The 27,703-nt window shown below is 49.7% G+C and overlaps 1 protein-coding gene across 1 annotated transcript; it reads left to right on the top strand.

Moving 5' to 3' along the window:
• Positions 1–10,913: 10,913 nt before the first annotated feature.
• On the top strand, positions 10,914–23,083 carry P2RX5 (purinergic receptor P2X 5; the record flags this gene model as incomplete). Its single annotated transcript, XM_084237889.1, has 13 exons — positions 10,914–11,050; positions 15,027–15,177; positions 15,753–15,824; positions 16,035–16,110; positions 16,191–16,287; positions 16,499–16,579; positions 16,859–16,997; positions 17,464–17,597; positions 18,007–18,100; positions 18,251–18,316; positions 20,368–20,471; positions 21,277–21,444; positions 23,014–23,083. 13 exons carry the CDS (start codon positions 10,914–10,916, stop codon positions 23,081–23,083), a joined length of 1,389 nt encoding a protein of 462 aa, XP_084094015.1.
• Between the last annotated feature and the right edge of the window lie 4,620 nt (positions 23,084–27,703).

Genomic DNA, 27,703 nt, shown 5'->3' with positions numbered 1-27,703 from the left:
ATTGAGACATGAAGATGTCAGTATTGGGGAGATTTAGGACAAAAATATAATTTCAGGAAAAAAATACCATATTGTTTTGATTACTTTGACTTTGTCATCTTGTTTGAAGCCTGGGAGGGTGATAGTTTGGTTCTTTTTTGTTAAGATTGCTTTAGTTATTTGGGGACTTCTGGGGTTTCATATAAAATTCATTAATGTTTTTTCTATTTCTTTGCAGAATGTCATTGCAACATTGATAGGGATTGCAATGAAACTGTATATTGTTGTGGGTAAGATGGTCATTTTGACAATGTTAATTCTTCTGTCTACGAGCAGGCAATATCTTTCCATTTATTTATATCTTATTCATTTTATTTTAGCAATGTCTTTTAGTTTTCATTGTACAGGTCATTCACATCCTTTGTTTAGGCTTTTCCCAGGTATCTCTTCCTTTTGAAGCAATTGTAACTGGGATCATTTCCTTTTGTTGCTTCTGTCTAAAACATACTATTATTTATTGGTTTCATTTTTATTTGTAGTTTGGTTTTACTGATTACATTCTTTCAAGTTCATATTTTGCATATAGGAACACAGCCAGTTTTCATTTGATTGTCATCTGCCATTTTACCGTACTGATATACTGTTTCTAATAGTCTTTTTTTAGTAGTGTCTTTAATATGTCTATTTTCATGTCATCTGCAAATAGTGATAGCTTTATTAATGTAAATGCTTCCAAAAAACACTATTCTGATAACAAAAGCATAGGACATCACACACACACAAAATCCCTGATGAACACAAATGCAAAAATCCTCAATAAAAATGTAGAAACAAAATTCAACAATATATTAAAAGATAATACATCATGACCACTTGGGATTTATTTCAGGAACAAAAGGATATTTCAACATCAATAAATTGACTTATGTCTTTCCCACAACAATGAAAAGAAATATAAAAATCATATGATCATGTCAATACATGCAGAGAAAGCATTTGATAAGATTAAATATCCACTTCTGATTAAAAAAAACCTCAAAAATGGGGAGAGAAGTAACATACATAAACACAATAAAGGTTAATATAACAAATTAACAACTAACATCATACTAAGTGGTGAGTAATTTCTCTAAGATCAGGTACAAGGCAAGATGTATGCTTTCACCACACCTATTCAACATAGTTTTGCAAGTACCAGCTAGAGCAATTAATCAAGAGAGAGATTTTTAAAAAGATGTCTTTTTTTTTTTTAAATAGCTTTTGAGGGGGCCTCCCTGGTGGTGCAAGGGGTTAAGTCTCAGCACTTTGAAGCTATCCAGTTACTGCAGCAACAGTTAGATCCCCCACGAGGGAGCTACCCACATGGCTCAGCAGACCCCCTCCTGTCTTGCCCACTGTTCCCCTCAGCAGTGTATTTCAGTAGATCTGCCTGTTCTGTTCCCCACTCTGTCTCTGGTGAGTCTTCTCACCCTCTGCACCTCTGGCCTACACCCCAGTTATTCTATGCATAAATAAATATTTTTAAAAATGAATAAAATAGCTTTTTAGTTAAATCCTATATGCAAATAATGATGATTTGGAATCCTGCTGACATTTATGCTTTTTTCTCCACCCTTACTTCTCTGACTAGGACTTTGGTGCTCAGAGAAGTCTGTGCATGACTTTGATGGGACTGCTTTGCATGGCTTCCACTCCTGCCCCTCAGCCTGCCCCTGCCTTCAATCTCAGCTGCTCTGTATCTGGGCACTTTCTGGGGCTTGGCTGGGGAAACCCATCCACTTCTGGAGCCCTGCATTTTGCCCGTGTTAAATCTCTCTGGCATGATCAGCTTTCCTATCATTCTGATTCCATCTGCTTCATTTCTTTTGGGACTTTCTTTAAATCCCCCCCCACCCTTTATTATACTGTTCTCTGAACCAGTGCCGCTACAGGCCTTCTTCTCTCCCCACCCCCATTTATATTTCTTGGGCAGTTTCAGTGGGATTTGCCTTTGAAGGAAAAGAAAGAGGTAAGGGTATTTACATATTTCCCTGTTGTCGGACTTAGGAGTTGTGTCCAGGTTTTCAGTTATGTAGATGACTCGCAGCCCTATTTTTATACTTTCTTATTGTAAATAAGACATAAATAAATTATATTTATTTAGGCTACTGTCAAGTTTTCTATTTCCCATCTGTGAGCTGTTGACTGGGTTGATCTGACAGTTAGGCCAGTGCAGCCGTAGACTACAAAAGGGACAGTCTGAGGGGGAGAGGAGACTGCAACTGAGACATGGTTAGATGAGCAAATTCATGCACTGTGGCTTGGGCCAAGACCTTGTCTTTCTTCTTCTTTTTTTTTTTTTTTTTTTACATGTGAGAGTCTCAGTTACTCCTCCACAGGACTTTATTATTTTTAATATTTTCTTTTATATAATTCTTACGTCATTTTTCATCTTTGCACAATGTATACATTTTCATTTTGGTTATATTCCTTATACAATTGCACCCCCCCTTATTTTGACTCCAGTTCTTCCTCTCCTTGCCTTTCTCGGGCCAAGCCTTTCCTGTTTCCTTCTCACCCTCCTCTGGCTGGGAGCAGGAAGTACCAAAGTGTAGATTCAATGACAGTGGGTCATGTTGTGGGGCTACTGTCCCAGCCAGAAAAGGACTAATGGGCCAGCTGGGCTCTGGCATGGAGAGAAGTTTTGCCCCTTGGGGTTTCTCTGTTTTCATTTCCCCTGTTACAGACCACTCAGTAATATCTGAACTTTGGATTTGGTTGTTGGAGGCATGGAATCGAGCAGTTGTGAAAGCCTGAATTTGTCAAACCATTTGGACCTGATGAGATTTTGAGAAAGGGGAGTTTCATGTGATGGAACCCGGCAGTCTTAATCTGCACTGGTGTATTGCTCTAGGCATCTCTCTGGTACCCTTACAAGGAAGAGTATTTGGTTAAGATCAAGATTCAGGTATTTGTGGGCCTCTTAGCCATAATTACAACCTTGTAATAGTGTCAAAATTTTACGGTAAGTCTCAGAACAGATTTAGTCAAGGGAATGTAGGGAAATGTTTAATCACTTCAGGAAGGGCAGTTGTATTCAGTTCAAGAGGTAGCGCAACATAGCTAAATAGACAATAGCTAACCATCAGCATGTTTTAAATACAAAAAAGTTTGCAAAGAACCAATTATATTGAAGTAAAGGCATACCTCACTTTATTGTTCAGTTTCCTTGGCCTACCTGCTATTTACTTTATTGCTCTAGACAGATACTGCACTTTTTACAAAGTCACCCTGTGTTCAGCAATTCTGAGGGCACCATTTTCCAACAGCTCTGATGATGGTAGCATTTTTAGCAATAAAGTATTTTTTAATTAAGGTATGTACATTTTAAAAAGACAGCCCTGTTGCATGCATAATAGACTATATAGCATATGTAAACATATGCATATATTTTATAAGCACTGGGAAACCAAAAATGCACGTGACTCACTTTATTGCAATGTTTGCTTTATTGCAGTGGTCTGGAATCCCACCCATAAAGTCTCCAAGGTGTGCCTGTAATGATCAGACTTTTTTTACATGTATGCTCTGGAAATACATGTGCTTCTTTATTAATGCATTAAACCAGCATTCTGATAACTACATCACTTCTCCTAAAGTAGTGATGAGCTTTAAATGTCATTCACATAGCCACGATAGCTGTGATGTGATGGAAAAATCTGTCCTTTCTATTGATACAGGCACTTTTTTTTTAAAGATTTATTTATTTATGCATACAAGAGCTGGGGTACAGGCCAGAGATGCGGGGTGGGGGGTGAGAGGATCCACCAGCGACAGAGCGGGGGAACAGAACAGGCAGATTGACTGAAATACACTGCTGAGGGGAGCAGCGGGCGAGACAGGAGAGGTCTGCTGTGCCATGTAGGTTGCTCCCTGGCCAGCCGGGGATTGAACTCGTGCTACAGAGGCTGCAAATTGCTTCATAGTGCAGTGCTTAACCCCTTGTGCCACCAGGAAGGCCTGCTACAGGCACTTTCTAAGGCACAGGTACTGCTAGTACTATGGTGGTTGTCCACGTTCATAATTGAAAGAAATGTTGAATTTTGCTAGATGCAAAATTTTTTCCATCTAACTTCACAGACCTCTGACTCTATATGCTCTGATCCATCTAATAAATTCATTTGTCTTGCCCTGGACTTGGTACTTTTGCAGCTGATCTTTTTTTCCCCCAATTATTTATTTTCTTACATAATTGATCGAAGATAATCTTAATGATTACTCTAGGCAGCATCAACTCTGTTTTACAGAGGAGGAAACAACTTGCCTAAGGCCACTGGGCTAGTACCTGGCACAGTCATTATTACTATCTGTGGAAGGAAGGGTGTTGGGTCTCCAGGTCTAATGTTTTCTCATAAATGCTCTGTCAGAGGTGGAAAGATGCAGGTGACAGCCCCGGTGAGAGTAGTTTGCAGACTTTGCCCAGCAGAGGAGTTGGGGACAGAACTCAGCTGTTCAGTTTCCTTGGCCTACCTGCTAAAGGCTCTGATTCCCCAACCCGGCTTGGGCTTGTGAATCTGCTTTTTTTGGCAGGCACTCCAGGTGATTTTGATGCAAGAGGCCCGCCCTGAGAGACACTAGTTGTGGGACCCCAGGGTTTGCTCATCCGTGGGTAGCCCTCAGACAGACTTAGAGTCCTGATGATTAATAAGTGCTTTAGGACACAAATTTCACTTAATGTTCTGGTAGAATTATACCTGTTGAAATCTATGAATGTACACATAAAAATACTTAAATCACTCCACCCCAGATGCAGGTTAATAGGCGGAGGCAGAGTAATCAGTTTTTCTTCCCCTTCCCTCCTCCTCCCCTTGTCTGAAAGGTTACTGTAAGGTCAGGACTGACCACTGAACAGGTTTTCTGATCCCATGCAGACCGGATAAAGGAGGAGTCAGAGTCCTCAGTGGCTTTTTGCAGGTTTTTATTGGGGTTTACCAGGCACATGGCAGGCAGGGGTGCTGGAGGGCCGGGAGGCTGGCAGGCCTCCCAGCCCCCAGCAAGTCTTCACTCTATCTGGGCTCTCTGGCCTTCTCTCTGCTTCTTTGCTCTTCTGTTCATTCTGCTGCTTCTCAGCTTCTCTTTCAGCTTCTCTTTTGGCTTCTACTGGCATCCCCATGACGCCGCCCTTAAAAGCACAGTATTAGCCCGGGTGTACCCACTCCAGGTGCCCGCCATCAGGCATGCATTCAGGACCACAGGGTTCCCTCATCGATCCTAACGGCGGGTGGGCAGAAAAGCCTGATACCTTTTACCTACCCTACAGTTTACCTACTTGATGACGGCTCTGGGTACAAAATGGTAAAACACTTTCCTGCCTTCAAGCCTTGTACAACAGGTAGGCCCCCCGTTGTCACTCCCCGAATCATATAGATCCTGCCCTTTGGGGATTTAGGAGAGCAATCCAGGAGGCTTTAAGAAAGGGGATAGATGCCTATAAACTATGCCTCCAAGCACGGAGGATTGAGAGTCCAGCTTGGCAGAGACATGGAGGTTGGAAATGTGATAAAGCGTGTGTAAGGGACGGACTGGGCACAGTGCAGGTTTTCTGATCCCATGCAGACTGGGTAAAGGAGGAGTCAGAGTCCTCAATGGTTTTTTGCAGGTCTTTTATTGGGGTTCACCAGGCACATGGCAGGCAGGGGTGCTGGCTGGGGGGCTGGGAGGCTGGCAGGCCTCCCAGCCCCCAGCAAGTCTTCACTCTATCTGAGCTCTCTGGAGTTCCTTCTGCTGCTTCTCGGCTTCTTTTTCGGCTTCGGCTTCAGCTTCTACTGCTGCTGCTGGCGTCCCCCTGACGCCGCCCTTAAAAAGCACAGTCTTAGCTCAGCTGAATCCCATCTACCTATGCCCACACCCTATTCCAGGTGCCCGCCATCAGGCATGCATTCAGGACAAGGATCCATCATCTATCCTGATGGCGGAAGGGCAGAAAAGCCTGATATTTTCTTTACCCTACAGCGTGTAAGAAGATTCGACAGAAGCCTTGTGCATAATGGGGCATGTGAGGCTGGAGGGACAAGTGAGGTCAGTGACTGCAATAAAGAATAAGAATCCATGGAAGATCTGTGTACAAGGAGCTTTGAAAAGCCAGTAGTGTATGGTGACTGTGAGGATTTCCTGCTTATTGTGTCATTACTGCTCTAGTCCTGTAAACCTGAGAGGGGAGAGAAGATGGCTGTGAGGAATTTCACAAAGGTTGTTGGGGGAAGCACTGCAGGGAGCGAGAGGGAGAAGAGAATGAACTTTGCTCTGAGGTGTACTCTTAGAACCTTGCTGCTTTATGGATTTGATTGACTTGAGTTTGAATCTTACTCCTTTTTAGTGCCTGGATTAGCATTTGACTTATGGAAGTGTTGGCAACCTCATTACAGTTCTTCCTCAGGTCCAGTTGTAATGAGTTAACAACCCTTCAATTAAGATAGGTCTCAGGAGCTGCTGATGGACTCAGAAATACTCCCGCCGAGAGGAGTTTCCTTTTTCCTATTGACTTATTGAAACAACATTAATAATGCAGCTGCTGCGTCTTAAATGGACAGGTAATGCCTATTAATGGGCATTTGCTCTGGGCTGCCAGAGCAAAAGAAAAATTAAAGGAGAGATTGCTTTGTGGCGCCTCTCCGAAGCCCTCTCCCTCCTGAGCATTTCCCACTCGAGGCCCTTCCACACCATCCAGGCGCTAAGGAAGGCCCTTGGGTTTTGCAGGAAGGTCCTTCTCATCTTGTGGTTAGGGAGGCCTCTGTGCCCTAGGACAGACTGAATTGCCTACATCTGGGCCTTGTATGCGACCTCCTGTCCTTTGGGTGGGAAAGATTCCCATTCACTATGTGTAATTAACATCTGAACCTCTACTCCATGAAGTCCATTAGCTTATGGGATTTGTGTTTTCCTCATGTATGTGTTGTTTCCTGTAGCTTTTGAAGAGCCTTTTGTGAGTCTGTTAGACTTTCAGTCTAGGGGAGCCCTCACTTGGGCTGGAGGGGTGTAGGGTAAGTAAAGTATCAGGCTTTTCTGCCCTCCCTCCATTAGGATTGATGATGGATCCCTGTGGTCCTGAATGCATGCCTGATGGCGGGCACCTGGAGTAGGGAGTGGGCATATGTAGATGGGATTCACCTGGGCTAAGACTGGGGTTATAAGGGCATTAGAGAGACGCCAGCATAAGAGAATAGAACAGAGAGAACAAACGCAAGAACCACGAAACAGAGGAAGAGCAGAGCGCAGAACCACGAGAGCAGCAGAAATCACCAGAGAATGCCGGAGAGCCCAGATAGAGTGAAGACTAGCTGGGGGCTGGGAGGCCTGGCAGCCTCCCAGCCCCCCAGCACCCCTGCCTGCTGTGTACCTGGTAAATCCCAATAAAAGCCTGCAAAAGCCACTGAGGCCTCCAGGACTCTCCCTCTTCCTTTACTTCGTCTGCTCGGGCCATAGAGAACCTGCACTGTCCCCTCCTGCCTATACAAGGGGAAAAACCTGGCTTGGGAGACTGCAGAGTGACCAGCTGACACTTCCAAACTGCTGATGGGAACAGTGATGCTACTGCCCTAGCACCCCATCTGCAGCCAGCGGTTCCCCGTTTAGGACCTCCTCACTTCCTAGAGAATGGGAGGTTTTTTTGATTGAGGGGTGATCCCCTTCTGCATCTCAAGGGTCACCCCATTCTACCATACTCAGTCCCTTATAATCTATAAAGCTCATAAAAGGAGAAGAGTATGGGGACACAGAATCAGGCAGGCAGGCCTGTTCCCTGAATTAGAACCCCCACATTTCTTTGGGGAGAGGGTTCTTTGTCTCTCTTCCAGACACTTGAGAACCTGCCATGCTTTTTACTAGCTCCAGGACCCAGGGCAGATCAAGAGGGCCCTAAGAATGGGTCCAAACTACATAGAAATTTGGCAAGTCTTAGGAGCAAGAGAGATGATGTAAAAAGAGAAAAGTCTTTGAGTCCACATTTGTAGGGTAAGGTACAAAGTATCAGGCTTTTCTGCCCTCCCGCCATTAGGATAGATGAGGAAACTCTTTGGTCCTGAATGCATGCCTGATGGCGGCCACCTGGAGTAGGGTGTGGACATATGTAGGTGGTATTCACCTGGGCTAAGACTATGCTTTTAAGGGCAGCGTCACAGGGACGCCAGAAGCAGCAGAAGCCGAAAGAGAAGCTGAGAAAGAAGTAGCAGAAGCTGAGAGAGAAGCAGAGAATGCCGGAGAACCCAGATAGAGTGAAGCCTTGCTGGGGGCTGGGAGGCCTGCCAGCCTCCCAGCACCCCTGCCTGCTGTGTACCTGGTAATCCCAACAAAAACCTGCAAAACTACTGAGGACTCTGATTCCTCCTTTACCCCGTCTGCATGGGATCATAGAAAACCTGCCCTGTGTCCATTCCTGCCTCTACAGGGGGACATGGAGATGATTTCTTGGGCTGGGGAGCCAGACTGCCTGGATTCACATTCTAGCCCAGATTCCTACGGTCATGGCCACCTCTGGCCCCTTAGGAGAAACGAGAACAATCATACCAACCACATAGGGTGTTGTGACGGGAAAGTGAGCTTATACACAAGGAGGCCTTTTCAGTAGTGCTGGGCAAGTGGTGAGTGCCGGCAAATGTGGAAATGGTGGTAAAGATCACTTAAATTGTGCTGGTGCCTTCCTTGGGGCCCTAAGTCTACTGAGATGGTAAAAACTAGAAAACCTTCACTCAGAAACCACAGGCATTTTTTTCTCAAGTGGAGAATTTATCTTGGATTTGGAAATATCTCTGATTTTGCTTTTTAAAATGCAAATGTAAAAAGCAAAGATCTCTTCTCCCCTTTGGGTAGAGAGAGAGCTAGGCCTAACTTGGTGTTGTAGGCTGGCCCAGCCATGTGGAGGGTGGGTGACTACAGATATTTGGCATGTGCAGCCTGCGTGGAGTCTTTTTCCCGTTTTTGACACGACCCAAGGGCTTGCAGTGCTTTGACGAAACCTCAGGTACACAGCCTTCTGGTCCGGAGCCTCTGGGTCATGTTGCTGGATCATTCACATCCCTGGGGGCTGCAGCTTTCCTAAGTTTGCTGTGGCTGAGCTAAGAAAAAAACGCACCTGCAGATTTCCATTGAATTAGGACTCCATGAACGATTTTGAGAAGAGGCTGGTATCTTTCCGAGTGCAAAGTGATTTTGGAACATAAAGAATTTCTTTGGGTTCAGTTCCATGGAAGTTTGTCACTGAACTTTGTCCCTGAACTATGAAACCCAGATATTTGGGGTAAAGAAGAGTAATAAGTAATCAATAAATTAAAAAAAAAGGGGGATAGAAAGTGATTGGTGTGGGGGGCCACTTTGAGCTGAAATTGATGAAAGACGGCAAACTACAGACTCGAGTCCTCATCCTACACTTAGCGAATGAAAGGAGTAGGGGCAGGGCCCCGGAGTCTGCATTTTCCTTCCAAATGATTTCCATATGTTCCAAAACTGGAGACTGTTGTGCCCAAGATCAGCAGACTCAGAGCATAGACGCCAAGAATCCAAAGACAGCCGATGCAAACACAAAAGTTTATTACAGACTCGAGTCCGGGCTCGCGGCACCTACCAACGCAGTGGCAGATACCGAGAGCCCAGAACAGGGGAAGCAGGGGTCTTAAATAGGGTCACAAGTAGGCGCGAATTCTGAAACAGGCTGGCAATTACTCATTGGCTACTACAAAGGATTTTGACACGCGCGGTTACAGTTTTAAACTGATCGGATGGTTAGAGATGCTGTCCCATTTATGGATAGCACTGCCCTCATTGGCATCTGGGGTGGTCTGCTTTTTTGTCACCAAGTAGAGTGAGGGTTGTAACTGTTGAAACTATCTCCGGAATGCGGCTGGACAAGGACTAACATATCAAGGTGGAGGATATAAAAAATGGCGAAACCTCGGCTCAGCTTGGTTCCACAGAGACCTACAGCCCTGGGGGGTTTGCTTCACACCTGTTGAACGTTAGGCCTCTTCCAACTCCCAGAGTCTGTGGTTCAGGGAAGGAACAGGAGTGGGGAGAAGAGCAGGACTGCTCCTGGTCGGATGGCAGGAGGATAGCAAGCAGGAAACACAACCCCCCCCCCCAGCACCACCCCCTCTGTGGCTGTCCCATTTTAAAACCCGTCTCCAAGATGCCCACCCCACGCAGGCTCCCAGCCTCTCTCTCATATAAACCATCAGTGTGAGCGTCTGGGGCCTGGCAGCCTGAACCCTCGCTTTGGAAGCGCAGACAGCTGGAGCTCGCCTTCCCTCCGGGCAGATTCCCGACGCTACGCCTGGCCTCACCCCCATTTCTCCGGGGGTGTGGGGCGCCGCAGGCACCAGCGCCTGCTCGGCACCCGACCAGCAGCGTGGGCTGGTGACCCCGCAGCATGTGCTGCCTGTAGGGCCCCACATCCGGCCCGTGGGGGCGGGTCTCGAGTCCCCCAGCCTGAGCATGAAACAGCAAGAGTCCTGCTGCGTCTCTCTACACGCGCCCACCCCTTCCGCACCTCCACCTGCCTCTCCTTTCGGTTTCCCCATCGAGTCAACAGCAGGAACCCGGAGATCAACTCAGGAGTAAGCAAAGGGGCGCTGCGCCCCCGCACTGCCCCCTTCCCCTCCCGGGCGGGCGGGAGCGGGCGGCGACAAGGTCGCTGTGCGAGCCCCCGCCGGCCCCCGGCGTTGTCATTATTCTTAGCCACGGCGGTGGGCGACGGCGCGCTCGGGCCCTGCGGCCGCCCCGAGCGGTGGGAGCCGAGCGGCGCGCGGCCCGCAGCGCCGAGGTCAGAGCCGCGCGGCCCCCGCGGGCGCCTGGTGGGGGCAGGGGGGCGGCGAGCGCCGGGGCGGCCTCCATGCGGCGCGCTTGTGGCCGCGCCGTCCGCGCGCCCGGGAGAGGCTGCAGGGTGAGCCGCGCCGGGAGGCAGCAGCATGGGGCAGGCGGGCTGCAAGGGGCTCTACCAGTCGCTCTTCGACTACAAGACCGAAAAGTATGTCATCGTCAAGAACAAGAAGGTGGGCCTGCTCTACCGGCTGGTGCAGCTCTCCATCCTGGCGTACTTGGTGATGTGAGTTCTTCCTGGGCTCTGGGGGAGGCGGGGGCGGGCGCAGCTGGGCCTTCTCCCCTCCCCCTCCCCCCCCCCCCAGTAATTGGCTGTATGTGCTTGGTTTCCCCTGGGGCTGGGCTGATGGCTCTGCTTGGGGAGGGGTCCCTCCTTGGGCCCTTGGGTGTAAGGGTGGGGGGACAAGGAGGGAGCCCCAGCTCTGGAGGTGATGAGATGCCAGCAGTGGCTTTTGGTTCCTTGATTTTCGAGGCCTTCCATGGTCAGCTCTTTCCTCTAGGGCTGGGGCCCCAGGGTTAGGGTTGTGGGAAGGGAGGAGGGATGCAGGGGTGGGTTGCAGCTGTGCCCCGGGAGTGTCCCTGGGCCTTGGTCTGGTGCTAGCCCAGGCGCCGGAGAGGTTATTTATAATCACTGAGCTCAGTGCCAAGCTTCGCACTGGGGCAACTCATGAGCCTGGCATGTCCCAGAACTCCCTCTGGTCAGCTCACCCCACCAGTGGCTGGCCTCTGGTATCCAGGTGGGGGTCCTGCCCAGCACCCTCTACCCCCTACCCAGCTTCATCTTCCACCCTGCCAGTTCCTTGGAGTTGCTTAGCCAGGCAGTCTTCCTCCTGAGGAGGGAAGTAATGACACCAGATGGCTGGGATGCGGCTGTGCCTTTCTTACACCTTCAGTAAATGCCAGTTGAGTCATTATTCCTGACTGGGAGGGCAGGCCTGGCCTCAGCGTTCTCCCTCCTGGAGGCCAAGGCCAGCACACCATGAACTTCATCCCTCAGGTAGCTGGCTGCCTCTTGCCAGAGGGCCTTTGGACATGCTGTTTCTCAGCCAGGCGGACCTTTCCTCCTCTACTTGGTTAGCACCTGTTCACCCTCCAGACCGGGATTCTCCCATAGCTCCCTCTCCTCTTCCTCCTTGGCATTCCCACAGTGTAATTACATGCTTATTTCGGGGATCACTTGCTTAATGTCGGCATCTGACTCCCTGCCAGTTTAGGGATGCTGTGATGACGGGGCCTAGTGTTGCTGAAATGCTTAGCGAATCGGTATGAAATGAATGAGTGAATGAATGTTGTTGAGTATTGGCTAAATGTTTCCATCCAAGCCAACCCCAGTGTGTCATCCTAAAGTGACTGGTCAGCTCAAGTGTCACAGTCCCTTAGAGTCCTTTAAAGATGGGGGAGTCTAGGACATACCAACTCTGCACCCAGAGCTGAGGAGGGGGATGCATCCTGGTGGGCACCCCCCGAACAGAGGACCCTGGCACCCTGGTCTGGTGAGGTCAGGAGCACGCCAGCACGCTCCCAGGGGCATGTTTGAGGGACGAGTCATGGAGCAGGTTTGCAAGGCAAGACTCTGCTGCTCAGTGAGCAGCCCTCTTGCTATCTATTTGGTAATAATGAACAAGAATGTTTGATTATTTGACAATGGCAGGAGAAGCAGGGTCCAGGGGAAAAAAAAGGGTATTCATCTTTATGGGGAACAGAACTTCAAAGGAATCAATGGGTAATCAATTTTATGGGGAGCAGGAGGGGACATGTCCATCACTTACACAGGGAGGACTTCCCGTGCAGGTGCTTGGTGTCATTTCCGAGCTACTCCAGACCATCTCGGACCCTGACCATACAGTCAGTGGCTATCTAGGTGTCCCTGGCCCCCTCGTGATGTGGGCCATTGTCTCAAGGCAGTCATGCGGGAGTGCCTTATCCAAATCTTTCACACACACCTAGGTGCATAGAGAGGCCATGCGCGCACAGGTGCAGAGGCCTTAGGTGGAAGAGGCCACACTTTGGGAGGTGCAGGGCATCCCACACCACTACTGCACGACCTCAGGCAGGCCACTTCCTGGCCTTAGTCCCCCCAACTTTAGCAAAGTCATTCTCAACATTAATGGTCGTGTCAACAGTAAGGTGATGACTTGCATTGCTTGAGCCCTGGCTCTATGCCAGGCGGTCCGTGTGCTGAGCAATTTATGTGTGATCGCATTACAAAAATTTTTTGTTTTGACATAATTTTAGCCTTATAGAAAAGTTATAAAAGAAGAGCACAAAAAAACATTTTATTCCTCTCACTTAGATTCCCCAAATGTTAACATTTTTCTACATTTGTGCTTTCTTCCCTTTTTCTCGCCCCCCCCATACATAGGAGGAGCATTTTTCACTGTTAAGAGTAGAATGAAGACATGACGCCCCTTTACTCCTAAATCGGTGTGTAAATGAAAGGTTATTTAGCCAGGTTTAAGTATGAAAATTAGGAAGTTAGTGTTGAAATAATATTATCTAAGCTATATATAGACCTTTTATAAATTGTCCCCAATAATTACCTTTATCAAAAAAAAAAATCTGAAATCATGCCTTGCATTCAGTTCTCAGGTCCTCTTTAATATGGAATTTTTCCTGAGTCCGTCTTTGTATTTCAAGATGTTGACATTATCCGAAGAGGACAGGATTTTTTAAAAAACCATTTTAAAATTGAAATAATTCTCATACATATAATCCAATATTTAAACCATTTAAATGATTCAGTCGAGTGGATTTTTAGTACATTTACATGTTGTACAACCATCACCGCTCTCTAACTCCAGAATGTTTCTGCCAACATTTCTGCCCAGAAAGAAACCTGTATTTATTAACAGTCATTCCTGACTCTCCCCTCCTGACCAATGGTCTTTCCATCTCTGTGGAGTTGCCTATTCTGGATGTCAGACGAATCAGATCACACATTATGTGACCTTTCTCTCTCTGGGGTCTGCCTCTCAGACCTCGCAGGGCTTCTCCACGGCCTGGCGTGAATCAGGACTTCCTTCTTGACCAAAAGTGCCCCATGATGGCGCTTGGGCATTTGGACCGTCTCTGCATTTTACCTGTTAGGAATAACACTTTACTTAATTCATCTCTTAGTTCTATCAGGTTTTTTTTTGTTTTGATGGAATCTTTAGGATTTTATATATATATATAAAATATATATAAATAGCCTGCACACATATATTTTATATATTTTAATATAAATATATATTTATATATAAATAGCTTACACACATATATATAATATATCCTACATATACATATATATAATATATCATCTGCAAAGTACTAGGAATATTTATCTACAGTTTTGGTGTGGACCTATGTCTTCATTTCTCTTGGGATATACTTAGGAGTGGAGTTGCTGGGTTGCCACCTTTTGAGGAACTACCAGTCTGTTTCCGGCAACAGCAGCTGACAGCCATGCTGTTGGGTGTGAAGTAATATCTCCTGGTGTTTTTGATTTGTATTTCCTTTACGACCAGTGATGCTGAGCCTCTTTTCATGTCCTTATTAGTCATTCATATAGGTTTTGTTTTGTCTGTTTTTTGTATTCGACAAATGTCTATTCAAATCCTTGGTCCCATTTACAGTTGGGTTATTTCTCTTCTCCATGTTGAGTTGAGTGTTCTTTCCATATTTTGGATACTAGGCTCTTGCAAGTCAGTTACATGATTTGCAGATATTATCTCCCATCCTGTAGGTTATTTTTTCACTTTCTTAGTATCATTTGATAGTATCATTTGATGCACAGAAGTTCTTAATTCTGATGAAGTCCAGCAGGATTTTGCAGCTCTATGTTGTAGAATGCTCCTCCCTTTGTTCTTGTCTGAGGTCCCCTGATGACTAGTTTCAGATTATACGCCCTTTTCTCCCACCCCCAGGAGGGAGGCGCCCTCATCCCACTAGTAACTCCTGGAGTTGGCTCCTGAGGTCACCGGCCAGGTGGTGGGTGGCAAGGTTTCGTCCCAGGCCTGCCTGGCTGCAGGGCCCCCTTCCTTGGAGCAGAGTCTCTTGCCTCTAGGCTTGCCTGTCGCCTCTGCTGCTTGCAGGATGGGTTTCCCCAGCTGTGGGAGTTGTGACCCTGCCCCACCTTGTGTCTCTACCCCACCTTGGGTCTGGGAAACTTCCCTGAGGGCCACATTGAGGCTGACGCCCACCTGCTGGGCCCCTTCCTGCAGCTGGGTGTTCCTGGTGAAGAAGGGTTACCAAGACACCGACACCTCTCTGCAGAGCAGTATCATCACCAAAGTCAAGGGTGTGGCCTTCACCAACACCTCGGAGCTTGGGAAGCGGGTCTGGGATGTTGTCGACTACGTCATCCCACCCCAGGTCTGAGCCCTACCTGGCACTGCGGCCCAGGCTGCGGGACCTGACTGAGGGGGAGGGTCATATGGGAAACTCCTCCGGGACCTGGGGCCTCTGTTCATTGCCTCTCTTGCCCAGGAGCTAGAGACCCTGCCCAGATGCTGCCCCACACCAACCCCTCTCTTTGTGCCTTATGGTCCTACTCAGTTCCCAACAAGCCCTGAGCCTGTTGAGACCAGTGGTGCCCAGAGAACATGTAGGTCACTGGGAGTCAGGGGGCCTGGCACAGAGAACCCTTCCTGTAGATTAGCCTCTGCTGCTGAGAATGGTTTCCCCTTCCCAGCTCTGGAATTGGATTCCAGGGTTGAGGTGCGAATAGGGATTTGTGGGAAGTGGGGGACAGTTTGGGGTTGTAGGCCTCGATGGGACCTATCAAAGGTCTCAAGGACTCTGAGGTCATTGGGCAGATGGGCGGGATCCACGAATTTGGGAGCCCTTTTATCCCCAATATCCTGCAGACACCCCGTCCCCTGCCAGGTAGCCACGGGAAGGGCCCCCAAGAAAGCAGGGGGTTCCTCAACCCCTCTCTGGTTCCTCAGGGAGAGAACGTCTTCTTCGTAGTCACCAACTTGATCGTGACCCCCAAGCAGCGGCAGGCAGTCTGCGCTGAGGTTTGACTTGGCACAGAGAGCTGGGGAGTGGGTGGGAGGGCTCCGGGTGTGTGCCCTGGGGTAGTAACTGCATGGTTTGGGGGAGATGCGGGTTCCCACAGGGTGTGTGACCCCAGGCAGGGGGAGAACCCTTGTCCTAACTCGGATGGGACCTTGCTCTGAGCTGGGCTCCTGTGGGGAACTCGCACCCGCCCCTTTTTCTCCCGGCAGAGTGAAGGCATTCCCGGAGCAGCCTGCTACAAGGACAGTGACTGCCCTTCTGGGGAGCCTGTTTTGGCTGGAAATGGTGAAGCCAAGAGTGGCCTGGGCTGGGGCAGAGGGGTTTGGAGTGGGAGGCTTCTGGCATTGACCCTGTCACCTCTGCAGGGGTGAGGACTGGCCGCTGCCTGCTGGCACAGAATATGCCAAATGGCACCTGTGAGATCTTCGCCTGGTGCCCAGTGGAGACAAACTCCAGGCCCACGTGAGTGGCCGTGGCCTTGGGGTGCCCCATCCTGGGCAGTAGGTCCCATCTTATTGGTGGAGACATGCCCTCTGGGATCCTCATTCTCGGGACCACCCCAACATGAGCCACGAACTGTCCTCGGCCAAGGTTCCAGGGGACCCAGGCCTGGGGGAGGGACGGAAGATGGGGGCAGAGCCTCCTGGACAGACTGTCCCGGCTTGGTTTTCAGGAAGCCGCTCCTGAGCAAGGCTGAAGACTTCACCATTTACATAAAGAATTTCATTCGTTTCCCCAAATTTAACTTCTCCAAGTACGTGGGGCTTGGCTACTGGGGATCGGGGAGGGGGCTCGGCAGGCCCTTGTGCATGGTGTGTGTGTGGCATCTGTGCCAGAATGAACTGTGGGTGATACTGGGGGTGGACTCTGTCCCTGAATGTAAGGATGTAAGAAGGGTCTGGGGAGTCGTCAGGACTCAGGTGGGGGCTGAAGTCAGGAACTCGGCCTGTGCTGGCTGAGGGGCCCAGTGACCCTGGCCAGGGAACAGCAAGTCTCACTTTCATTTCATTGGCTGTTCATGGCCTCCACACAGGACCAATGTGCTGGACACCAAAGACAGAACTTTCCTGAAGTCCTGTCAATATGACCTCAAGAACCCCTACTGCCCCATCTTCCGCCTGGGGTCCATGGTCCGCTGGGCGGGGAGCAACTTCACGAAGCTGGCGCTGCAGGTGGGTGGTGTGTTGCCAGCCCTCCCTGGGCTGGGCTAGGCAACGAGGTGTGGGGGCCTATGGGGTGGGCTGGTCCTGCAGTCACCTGACCCAGCTGTGACATGGCCAGGCCAGCTGTGCCTGCACGAGGCCTTGGGCACTAGGTGAGGGGTCCTCTTAGCACTGCAGCCTGGTTCTTAGTTCTTGGGGCATCAGCTGACACCCATCAGGAGCCCTCTTTCCTGTAGGGGACCTGTCCCCTAGAGGGCGCTCCCTTAGGTAGTCCCCTTCTCCCCTGAAGCATGAGGTAAAGAGGATGCTGGCTGGGAGCTGTCAGTGATGAGCTCCTTGTCACTCAGAGGTGACTTCCACCTTGGGCCTTCTACCTCGTGCCTGGGCACCACCCCCGTCTTGTCCAGCTCTCCATGAAGAATTTCTGTCCGTTGCCAGAGTTCTGTGCACTGATTTTTGCCTCCTTTTCATCAAGGGTGGTGTGATAGGAATTAAGATTGAATGGGACTGTGATCTTGATAAAGCGCCCTCTGAATGCAACCCTCGCTATTCTTTTAACCGTCTGGATACTTTTTCAGAAAGCTCCATCTCCGCTGGGTATAACTTCAGGTAACTGGGGCTGGGCCTGCCACCTTGTGACCTGACCACCTTTTGTGTCCTTTCCTGGGACAGTGCCAGCACTGAGACACCCCTCCCTGGGGGTGGATGTCAGTGAGGAGGTGCAGGGAGCCGAGGCCTGGCTTTTCTGCTGGGTGAGCTCCAAAGGAGCTTTGACGGGGACGAGGATTGCCCCATCGTGTAGTAGGGCAGCCCTTGCCTCTTGAGGACTGTCCAGCTAGGATTTCAAGGACCTGGATGAATCTTTGATGTAATGTCAGCAGGAGGGTTTGACACACTCCTGGGGCTGCTGAGTCGGGGTCCCGGGAGTGCTTATACATCGCTAAAGCAGCCTAGCGTGTGCTGCCAAGTGGGGAAGGCCAGCTAAGCTGAGATCTCCCCTGAGTCGTGTCTCCCTCAGGTTTGCCAAATACTACCAAGATGCTGCTGGGGTGGAGTTCCGCACCCTCATCAAAGCCTATGGGATCCGCTTTGATGTGATGGTGGTCGGCAAGGTGTGTATGGATGGGGAGTGCTGGGGGTAGGGGCTTCTCCCATCCTGAGGCTGGGCAGCTGTGGTGGGGACGGGGGCATGGAAAGGGCCCTGGAGAGGCCGCTGTGCTCCCTGGCCCCCCCACCTCCCCAGCTGTCTTTCTGTGCTTCAGGCAGGGAAGTTCAGCATCATCCCCACGATCATCAACGTGGGCTCTGGGGTGGCGCTCATGGGAATTGTGAGTATCTCTCCCACCTTCGCAACTGCCCCAGAGGAGCTGTCCCCATGTCCAAGAAAGAACCAGAGCTGGCAAATGAGCAGGGTGTGGGTGAAGAGGGCCTTCTGGAACTTACACCCTCCCGCATCCCTCAGGTGGCTGTGACTGCCTAAGTCTCTCTTTCCAAAGCCAGAGAGTCATCTGCCTGGAGCTCTGGGAGGTGGGAGGGGCTGGAGGGGAGGAGGTGTGGGGGCTGGGGAAGAGTAGGGTGCTGGCATCTTGCATTAGCTCCTGAACTTTTTAAGCCTCATTGCCATTGCAGCTATATAGTGTTTCTCAGCTGTAACCTTGTTGATATTTAGGGTCAGAAACTTCTTTTTTTTTGGGGGGGGGGCTGCGTGTGCATTATAAGATGTTTCAGCACCCCCAGTCTCTACTCACTAGATGCCAGCAACTCCACCTCTCCTAGTTGTGGTGCCCCAAAATGTTTCCAGACATTGTCAAATGTCCACTGGGGGTGGTGGTGGTGGTTGTGGTGGTGGTGGCAAAATCACCCCCAGTTAAGAACCACTGGGTAAAAAGGTGAGAGGCAGGGGAGTCAGTGTGGCCCTTCCTCAGGTCTGTCCCTCCCCCTAGGCCCAGAGGGCTCACAGCAGAGGAAGTACTGCTGGAGGGCAGAGAAAGGTTCCCCAAATCTCTTCACGCCCCTTTGTCCTGGAGTTGTGAGTGACTGGCCCCTTGCCAGGGTTTTTGGCAGCCTCTTCCCTCAATCCTCTGCCCCAGTGACCACAAAAGACCCAATGGGAGGCCTCTGGCAGGGGCTAGGATGGGCTTTTTGAGATTAGGAAAGCTGTCCTGTTAGAGGATTCAGAGGCCAACCTCCTGAGGGGGCTGAAGTGAGGGCGATGAAAGTGAGCCCCAAATGGTTCTTCACTCCAAACGTCACTGTTAGGGCACCCTGCAGGCTCGTACCTGTGCCCTTCTTAGCTGGGGGCGGGGGGGGGGGGGCGTGGGTAAAATCGGAACAGGGACATCTGGGAGACTTGCGTGTGAAAATGCAGGTAATGGGAAAAATGATGGTACAGCTGGTTGGGCTTGGAAGGAATGTTCTCTGTGGAACAAGGACTGATAAGTAACATTCCTGGGGCAAGGAGGGGTGGGGAGTGCCCTGCGGCCCAGGACCCTTCCGTCAACCCCTCGCCCGCCCTCGGGGCTGTGGGTGGAGCGCCCTCTGGTGGGGAAGATGTGTATTGCACGAGCCCGGCTCTGGCCTGAGGCGCATGCGTGCACACGTTTGTGGGTTTAGCTGTTAGCTCCTGTCCCCTTGACCACCGCTGTCGTGTCCTTGTTGTTCCTATCCCCTCCAGTCCACCTCTCTCACTACCAGAGGAATCTTTCTAAAATGCCACAGTTCTGGTGGGGTACTGCCCCATTCACAGTCCTTCAGTGTCTCCCTCTAAGGGACTCCTACCAAAGCCTAGAAGACATTCTAAATTTTACAGTCCTTGGTCCCCATCTGCCTCTCCGTAAGTGTCCCCTGCAGGCCCTATGGAACAGCCCAAGCATGATAAACTCGCTCCTACTTCTGTAATGCCCTTCTTGTATCCCCCCACCCCCTTTTATAAACCCTTGTTCAGCCCTCCACACTCAGCCCAGATGTTCCTCCCCAGGCTGAGTCAAATCCTCTTCTCTCTGCTCCCCTTGCTCCTGCTCTGTCATAATTTGCATGCTTGTCTCTGCCACCAGAGGGAGAGTCCCCAGACAGTCCCATTGTCTTCACTTCCCCTACACCCCAGTGCAGCACCTGGCCTGTGGCGAGAGCTCAGCAAACATTTGCTGAAGACGTGATTTGATGCGGTCATTGTAATTGCGGGGTGCTTGACTATGGGGTCAGATGGACTCTAGGTTAACTGTGATGCCCCGGCCTGTGGCCTTGGACAAAGGTGCCTCTTTTGAGCCCTGCTTCCCCACCCCTCAGAGGTTGTGGAGGATCACCTAAGTGGTAAGTACAGGTGTCTGGGTGCTCCCCTGAAATCTAGGATGGTGAGTCAGGAACCCCAACTCTATTGCAGGGGTCTTTCATCTGTGACCTGGTACTCATCTACTTCATTAAAAAAAGCTACTTTTACCGTGACAAGAAGTACGAGACAGTAAGGTCAGTTATGCTTTCTCCCTGGCTTGGAACCTTCACTTTGGTTTGATACTGATGCTGGGGTGTGGGGACAGGGCTAAACCATGGGGTGCTCCCCTGGTAAGCTGGGGAAGCTGGAATCTTCTGGGTAAGGACTATATACAATTGGATTCTGTCCTGGGGAAGCTGACAGAAGAAAAGGCCACCACAGGCTGAGGGCAGGAGACCTGGTTTCCAGGCCCAGTTTTGGCACTGTCTCCACATATGACTGTGGACAAGTCCCAGGTCTCCTTGACCCTCAGTTTCTCTCTCTGGAATAAGAGAGTTGGTTTATATATGCAGTTTAATTTTAGGGTTCTTGGACTTAGAGGTCCTGGTAGGTTAGGGTTGAGGTAATTTGGAGGGGTAAGGGGAGAAAAAGATTTGTTTTTAGGGGTCATATTCCCAGACTCTCCTGGGCTGTGTGTGTGTGCGTGTGTATGTGTGTTTCAGGACAGTGGAACAAGGTATGAGTGGGTAATCCTGATGTTTCTAGGTGGGAGGAAAAGGCAAGGGGCTTATCCCAGCCACTGGGAAAGGCTTCCCAGAGGATCCATCTGGGACTAGGATGGGGAATCGCAGATGGTGGGCCCTGGCCAGGCACCAGGGAGCTCCTCAGACCCACCACAGCCTGGGACAATGGGCTGTAGGTGAGCCTGAGTCAACTGCCTCAACCGAACCTCAGTCTTAAGTTGCTGGAGGAAGAGGGGTGCCTCCAACTGGCAAGTGACTCCTCAGGGCCCACCCCTGCCAGTCGGGGGAGGAGGTTTGGGCTCCTAAGGTCAGGGTTAACAGGTTGTGTCCTGCCCAGGGACCGAGGGGTCTTCGATGGGCTTGCAGAGTCCTCGAAGCAGGCTGAGACCCCAGAGGCAGAATATGAGAAGGCGGGGTCGGGGATGCTGGAGCAGCCTGAGGCACAAGATGGAGGCAGTAGCCAGAAGGGGAGTGGTTGCGAGTGCCCACAGCTCCCCAAGTCCAGGTGAGGGGTTGCTGGGCAGAGGGCCAATACCCAGCCTGGAAGACACAGCTGGCTACTCTGCTGCCTGCTCTGGAGTGACCTGGTCACAAGGCATGTTATTGAGGACCCAGGAGAGCCCTGGATTCCAGCTAAACTCTAAGGGGAGGGGATGCTACTGGTGCTTCAGCCCCTTCATGATCCCCACTAGACCCCGAATACCCCTAAGTAACCACAAACCTGCCTGCTTGCTGTGCTACCCCAGCTTAAGATAGTAACAGCACTATTATGTCCTCAGGCTTATTCTGTCCGGCACTGCTCTGAGCTCTGTATGTTAACGCTTTTCAGCCCTTAATGAGGTGGACACTAACATTCCCTCCTCTACTAAGGAGGAAACTGAGGCACAGGAAGGTTAAGTAACTTGCTCCTCACATGGCTAATGAATGGCAGAGCTGTGATTTGAACCTGGGCAGTGTGTATCTGAATAGTTCTGCATCAAATTATTCTGCCGTATCCAGCCTCCCCCAACCCCCTCCACCCACCATGCCCTGACTTCCTTATGCCCCTTTTCCATGTGGGAATTCTGCAGCTGCCTTAGCCATGTGCTGCCTCTGCCTTGCTGTGTGTCCTGGAGCAGGTGACTGGCCAAGCCTGTGTGCCTGTGTGTGTGTGTGTGCGCGCACACACAAGCCAGATGAACACAGGGTGAGTGGGAAATCCTGATGTCTGTGGACAGAAAGGAAGGGGCCAGAGGCTCTGACCCAGACTTTGGGGGAAGACTTTCTGGAGGCTCTGGGAATGAGAACTGCAGATGGTGGGTTCTGGACAGGCACCATGGCGCCCTCCAGGAACAGAGGCTTCAGGCCAGCCTGCCTTACTTGCCTAGATTGAATCCCAGCCCTGAGCCCTGATTGAGCCCTGGAGAAGAGGATCCTGTTTTCTCCTTTTTTTCCCCCCCCGCAGTGAGGGCTGGCCATAGGGGTCCTTTCTGCTCTGTCAAGACTAGGGTTCCGTGGCTGTCCTCTTTATAAACCATGTCCCAGGAGGTAACTGTCCTACGGTGGGCTTTCCTCTACCCCCAGCTTTCATTCTGTGCTGACTCTAGGGTTGGCAGCCACAGCTGGAAGGCAGATGTGGGCAGGGATGGAGCGAGAAATGGAATGGGATGGAGAGCAATGAGGGAAGACAGATGGAGGGCTGGGGGCTGCAGCAGCCCAGGCAAAGAGGCAGTGAAGGCTGGGGGATCCCCTGGGGTACTGAGGCTCAGCAGCCTCCCGTGAGCTATCTGAGCTGTCACTTCTCAGGTACTGCCCTAAGCTCCTTAGCCTGTCAGAGGGAAGAATGGCTACCCTGTGGGTCTCGACCCAGCCTCACCTGGGCTGTCATTACAGTTGCTGCTCTTTGTTGGGGCGGCTCTAGAGCCTCAGCCTGAGCATCTACATGTGTCTGACCTGCTGCCAGCGACCCCCACCAACTGCCTCTCTAATTGCTTTGCCTGCCTGCAGTGCACCAGCCAGAGGCTACTGGGGGTGGGGTCTGCCTTTAGGGAGGCTTTCCCAACTCTCTTCTGTGTGCCTCCCCTCCCTCCCCCAGGTATAGCCACCCTGGGAATGGAAAGGGGAATGCGAAGCAGCCGAAGAACACGCAGACAGTGGAGGCATAGCCTGAGGTGCTGGCCGAGAGCAGATTTGGTGAAGACTCTGGGGGCAGAAAGCCCAGCTCTGAACTGCAAAGTCCCCTTTGTGCGGCACTGGACGGGGGATCTCAGGCACAGGCGTCTCTCCTGTTCTTCGGAATCCTGGTACAAACTCTTTGTTGTGTGGGGTGGGGAGCTACTGAGCTACTGGCCAGAGTAGCTCAGTTTTGGAAGAGGAGGCCTTGGAGATGGAAAGGAGGCAGGCCAGGGGCCTGGGTGGTTCTAGAGAGTTTTTATTTTTTTTCTGAGAACACAGTTGGACATTCATTCCTATATACATAAACACTTCGGATGCCTGCTGTGTGGCCTGAGCCCCATCCAAGAGACACTAAAATGAACCCATGACCAACCCCTCAGGGAGGGGCTTCTGTCCAGAGCCATCACAGCCTGGCCCAGCCTCTCTGGCCTTTCTTCAGCTTCAGCTGAGACTTTCACAAATCCCTGCAGAGAATGATGGCTCCTCAGAGAAAGGCTATGGTCAGCATCCAAAGGGATATTTGGCCTTGCCCCCAAGGATGAAATTTAAAGGTGGTTAAAGAAGACCCATCAGAAGGCAGCTGGTCCTGGAGGGCTGAGGCAGGCCATAGGGCTTCTAGATAAGGGAGTGGGAAGGAGGCAGGGAGGCCTCTGCTCCAGTCTGCATCCAGAGCTTGTGAAGCTCTGGGCAGAGCATCTATCTTGCTTGCATCAGGGCTGGTGTCCCTGCCTGACAACCCTCCCTCTTTCCTCAAAGGCTCAGTCAGGGTTAATGAAGTAATTGATGGGGTTCACCTGGCAGGTGGAAAGTTTTTAGGGCCACCCTCACCCCTCATGCCTGCCCCATCTTTCCCATCCCACCCCCTCTCCCCGCTGCAGAACTCGGCTTCCCTCCCTCAGTGGCTCCAGGTGTGGTCCCTGGACAGGCAGCAGCGGCATCACCTGGGAGTTTGTTAGAAATGCGGCCTCAGGCCCCTCCCAATTCCTAAATCAGAACCTGCATTTCAACAACAGTCCCAGGTGATTTCGGTGCTAAGCAGTGGTTGAGATGCAAAGTCCTAGTTCTGAGGGTGGCACCGATTTCTAGGTCACCTGTGCTACCTAGAGAGGATCCTCCCGCCCCTCCTCACCCCCAGCAAAGTGGCATTATTTCTTTGTAATGTAGTTCAATTAGGTAATACTTATGATTCAAAATGTAAAAGGTCCAAAAGCACAGATGGTGAAAAATTTCCCTTACACCCTGTTTTCTGAGGCAACCTATGTTACCAATTTCAAGAGGTTCCTTTGTTTTGCTGAAAATCCTCTTGGTTACCTACAATCTCCCATAGGAAATGAATTTTTCCTCATGCCTGCACATCAGACCAAGTCTCCTCGGTCAGAAAGAGACACAATGGGAGATGCTTAAGTTCTGGCTAGCTCCCTTTCCCCCTCTCCTGTGTCTCAGCAGTCCCTGTGTAAAGAGGGGCCTGGGCCCAGAATCCCGAGCTCCCTCACCTTGGCACCTGGTAACCTGGCAGCATGGCCCTCCTGCTCTTTGAGAAAAGACTGACACATTTCTGGGCGATCCACTGTGGCGCTTCACTTCCTCACTAAAGCAAGTCCTTGGATTTGAGGATTAAGCATGTTACTTTTATGTTTGGGAGGAAGTAAAAAGGGTTATATTATAGTTGCCTAGAAGCTGGTCTGGTTTCTTTTCACATGTTTCTGAATTGCTTAGCAGCCACAGAACCTGAGAACAGCCATACTATTTTATATTATATAGAATTGACCATGTCTTCTTACGGTTAGTCAGTCAGCAAATATTTATTGAGCACCTATTAAGTCAGATGTTGGACTAAATGATAGTGACCCAGTAGGGGGCCACACAGCACTCCGACTGCATGCTTAGTCTAGTGGGGAGCTGAACTTAATCAATGGTCATGTACACAGCCACTGAGTAAGGCGCTTTCAGGATTTTTAGTGAGGAGTAGCCAGATTCCCCATGGAAGTGACATGTCAGTGGAAATCTGCAAGGTTAGTAGCAGTCCAACCAGGCGCAGAAGCATTCCTGCCAAGGGAACCACTCCTGTAAAAACAATGCTTTGGCAGAGATGCTATGGAGGTACTGGATGCAGTGTGACTAGAGCTGGTTTTGTGAGGCTTTCTCTTCATCAGGCTGAATTTTTTTAAGGGTCGCCCTATTAAATTTGACCAGCATAGACTTAACCTGTTTCGAGTTCAGTAAAGCTCTCCAGAAGGCCTCACTATGACAGGCCAGGAAGCCAGTGACCTCCATTATAGCTTCTGATGGTGTTGCCAAAGTTTCCTTGCTTTTGCTGAGCCCTCCTCACCCCTGCCCCCACCTTGTTTTTTTGCATGAGTGAGTGGGAGGCTCATTGACCTCACAGAAACTCATTCTGAAATGAGAAATGGGAACGTGGATTCTCCAAATTTGGAAAGGCCCTCTGTCTCAAGGCACTGGTTATCTCATCAGGAAGATGAATATGCCAGCCTCAAGAGCTCTTCCAAGTTGACATTCCAGGATCACATGAATTCCTGTGCTTATGTCCAGGCCCTGGCCTCAAGCCATCTACATATTTTTTCCTGAGGCCTAGGATTTACTGAGATGCTGGCCAACAGGCAATGTGTAAATTGGGTGCTATCCATGTGCCATCATGGGGACCAACCATGAAAGAGCAAAATGCCCTCTATTCCTGATGCACGGGTTATCAGGACTGACCAGTCGTAGCTGCCTTTCTGCCTCTGCCGCCTCATCAGTTCTTTTCTCAGTGGCTGGCTGCCCCATGGGGGGAACAATAATAAACTGGGAGTGTGACTACCTCTAGGGATTAAGCACCTCAGTTAAGGTCTACAATGCCCTGAAGAATCCCCAAATCACCCAACTTGGATGGCATCATGCATGTCTAGAAAAGGGCTGCACTTGGTTCCAACCTGCCCCCTCCCTCCAAGACACATAAATTCCTTCAGAGGTGAATAGTATACCAGTGGACCGAAGAACACTCACCAAAAGACATCTCTTTCTGCCACCTGTTTCCCCTTAGGCCATTATGCAGAATTAAAGGCAGGGAAGATGGCAAACGTTTCCTGGAATCTGCCCAATGTATATATTCTGTGACTTTTTATTTGATTATTAAACAATAAAAGCTGTTAACTTTAAATGTGTTCTGATTTTTCCCCCTTCATATCTTCATGGTCTTTGAGTTTTGGAGGAATGTATAAGAAGTCAGTACCAAGTGGAGACACAAGAAGCAATTAGGAACCAAAATGTTCCTAACAAGGAACATCTTGCAAAGAAATTCAAAGGAAAGAAAACTTTAAAGGAGTAAATATTAAAAGACTAGGAAAGCACTGACAAAACTGGTACTTTTCATTAAATGTGTGACCAGATAAAACTGAAGGTATTTGAAATCAAGTTTTTAATCTCACACTATATAAATTTCCTAAAAAATGATATAGGTGTGAAAACATTATTGCAGTATTTTTAATAGTGAACATTTCAAACAACCTTACTGTCTAACAATAAAGGGAATGGTTAAGTTAATGAGCTCATTTAACACCCCTCCTCCTCTTTCCATCTTACTGGGCCTGAGGGGTGTACCCTGCCTTCCTACTCAGAGAAGGCAGTGAGAGGACTAGGCAGTGGGGATGGGGAAAGTGTGCAAACCAAGAATGTGAGCATCTTTAGTGTCCGTTAAAGAAAGGGTTCTGAGGAGATCACTGGGAGAAGGAGGTGAGCTGTAGCTTCAGCTGGCTGCTTGGTTTCCTGTGCAAACATAAGGTTCAGAACCCAAAAGGGGATGTGAATTCCAGATCCCCTTCTGATCTAAAACAGATTACTTTAAAAAAACCCAAGTCTGATCACATAGCTCCAGATTAAATTTCCAAAGGCTTTCCCCAGCTGCTCTTAGGATCAAGGCCAAAGTTCCCATCCTCCGTGAGCCAGTCCAGGTCTACCTTATGGCCTCTTTTTATTCTCCAGATACAGGCCAATCTCCTTCCTGCCAACTCTTCACACATGCACTTTTTTGCAAGTAATGCCCATCCCCACAACAGTCTTTGGGTCTCAAGTGTTACTTCTTCAAAGAAATGTTCCTTCACCCCACCCCCAACCTGGGCTATGGTTGGGCTTTCCAAGTATTCTCTTCACAGCACGGACCATAATTTAAGTATTTGTGAAATTAGAGGATTCTATCTTCCCAGTTAGAGTGCAAATTCTATAAGCAACATGTTCATTGCTAGAACTAATCAGTTTATTTCTCAATATATATGCAGTTTATTCTAAGATAACCCTCTGGGCAAGTGATCACACATTAGGTTATAGAGAGACAAGTCAAAAGTTTAGCTGAAGCATCCAAACAGTCTGTTTAGTTGACATCAGACATATCCTAGAAAAAAGGGCTTGAATTCATTCCTTTTTAGTGAAAAACACAGCTAGTTGTAACTAGGGGAAACAGAATGGAAATGGCACCATTCATACCTGAAAGAAGTCGTTAGTGGGAGGAAAGGCAGGGTTTTGAAAAGATACACTCACCCAATACACAACAAGGATTAAGCAATTCTGGCTCTGCCTCTTCCCAGCTAATGCCTCCTCTACAAGAGGTATTTAAATTC

Source organism: Talpa europaea (assembly GCF_964194135.1).
Source record: "Talpa europaea genome assembly, chromosome: 7".
NCBI classification, from domain to species: Eukaryota; Metazoa; Chordata; class Mammalia; order Eulipotyphla; family Talpidae; genus Talpa; species Talpa europaea.
This window is presented reverse-complemented; position numbering and strand designations above follow the sequence as displayed.